Source organism: Buceros rhinoceros, unplaced genomic scaffold, assembly GCF_000710305.1.
Source record: "Buceros rhinoceros silvestris isolate BGI_N320 unplaced genomic scaffold, ASM71030v1 scaffold16599, whole genome shotgun sequence".
In the NCBI taxonomy this organism is placed as follows: Eukaryota; Metazoa; Chordata; class Aves; order Bucerotiformes; family Bucerotidae; genus Buceros; species Buceros rhinoceros.
In genome coordinates, this window is record NW_010433481.1 from 23032 (window position 1) to 23282 (window position 251).

Genomic DNA, 251 nt, shown 5'->3' on the forward strand with positions numbered 1-251 from the left:
TCCGAGCTGGACAGGGGGATGTTGGGATAGGTTGGTCTACCTCTTCTCTCCACCTTGGAGTAGCTCAGTGACCACCTCTCTGTTCTGCAGCGCATTTCAGTTTCTCCAGCATCACCCTTCCCAGCAACAGAGGACACCCTGGCCAACCCATCCAGCACCAAACCACACCTCGGGCAGGGGTAGACCCTTGTGGGGGCAGTTTGGATGTGTTTTGCTTTGGGGGACGCTCTGCCCTCAGCTGCGGCTGGGGG

At 59.0% G+C, this 251-nt stretch overlaps 1 protein-coding gene across 1 annotated transcript in view; it reads right to left on the minus strand.

Moving 5' to 3' along the window:
• PTK2B (protein tyrosine kinase 2 beta) overlaps positions 1-251 on the minus strand; it is a 16259-nt gene that overhangs the window by 10108 nt on the left and 5900 nt on the right. The window contains exon 10 of the mRNA XM_010144130.1: positions 169-244. Coding sequence (XP_010142432.1) covers positions 169-244 — 76 coding nt within the window. The remainder of the gene's footprint in view (positions 1-168; positions 245-251) is intronic.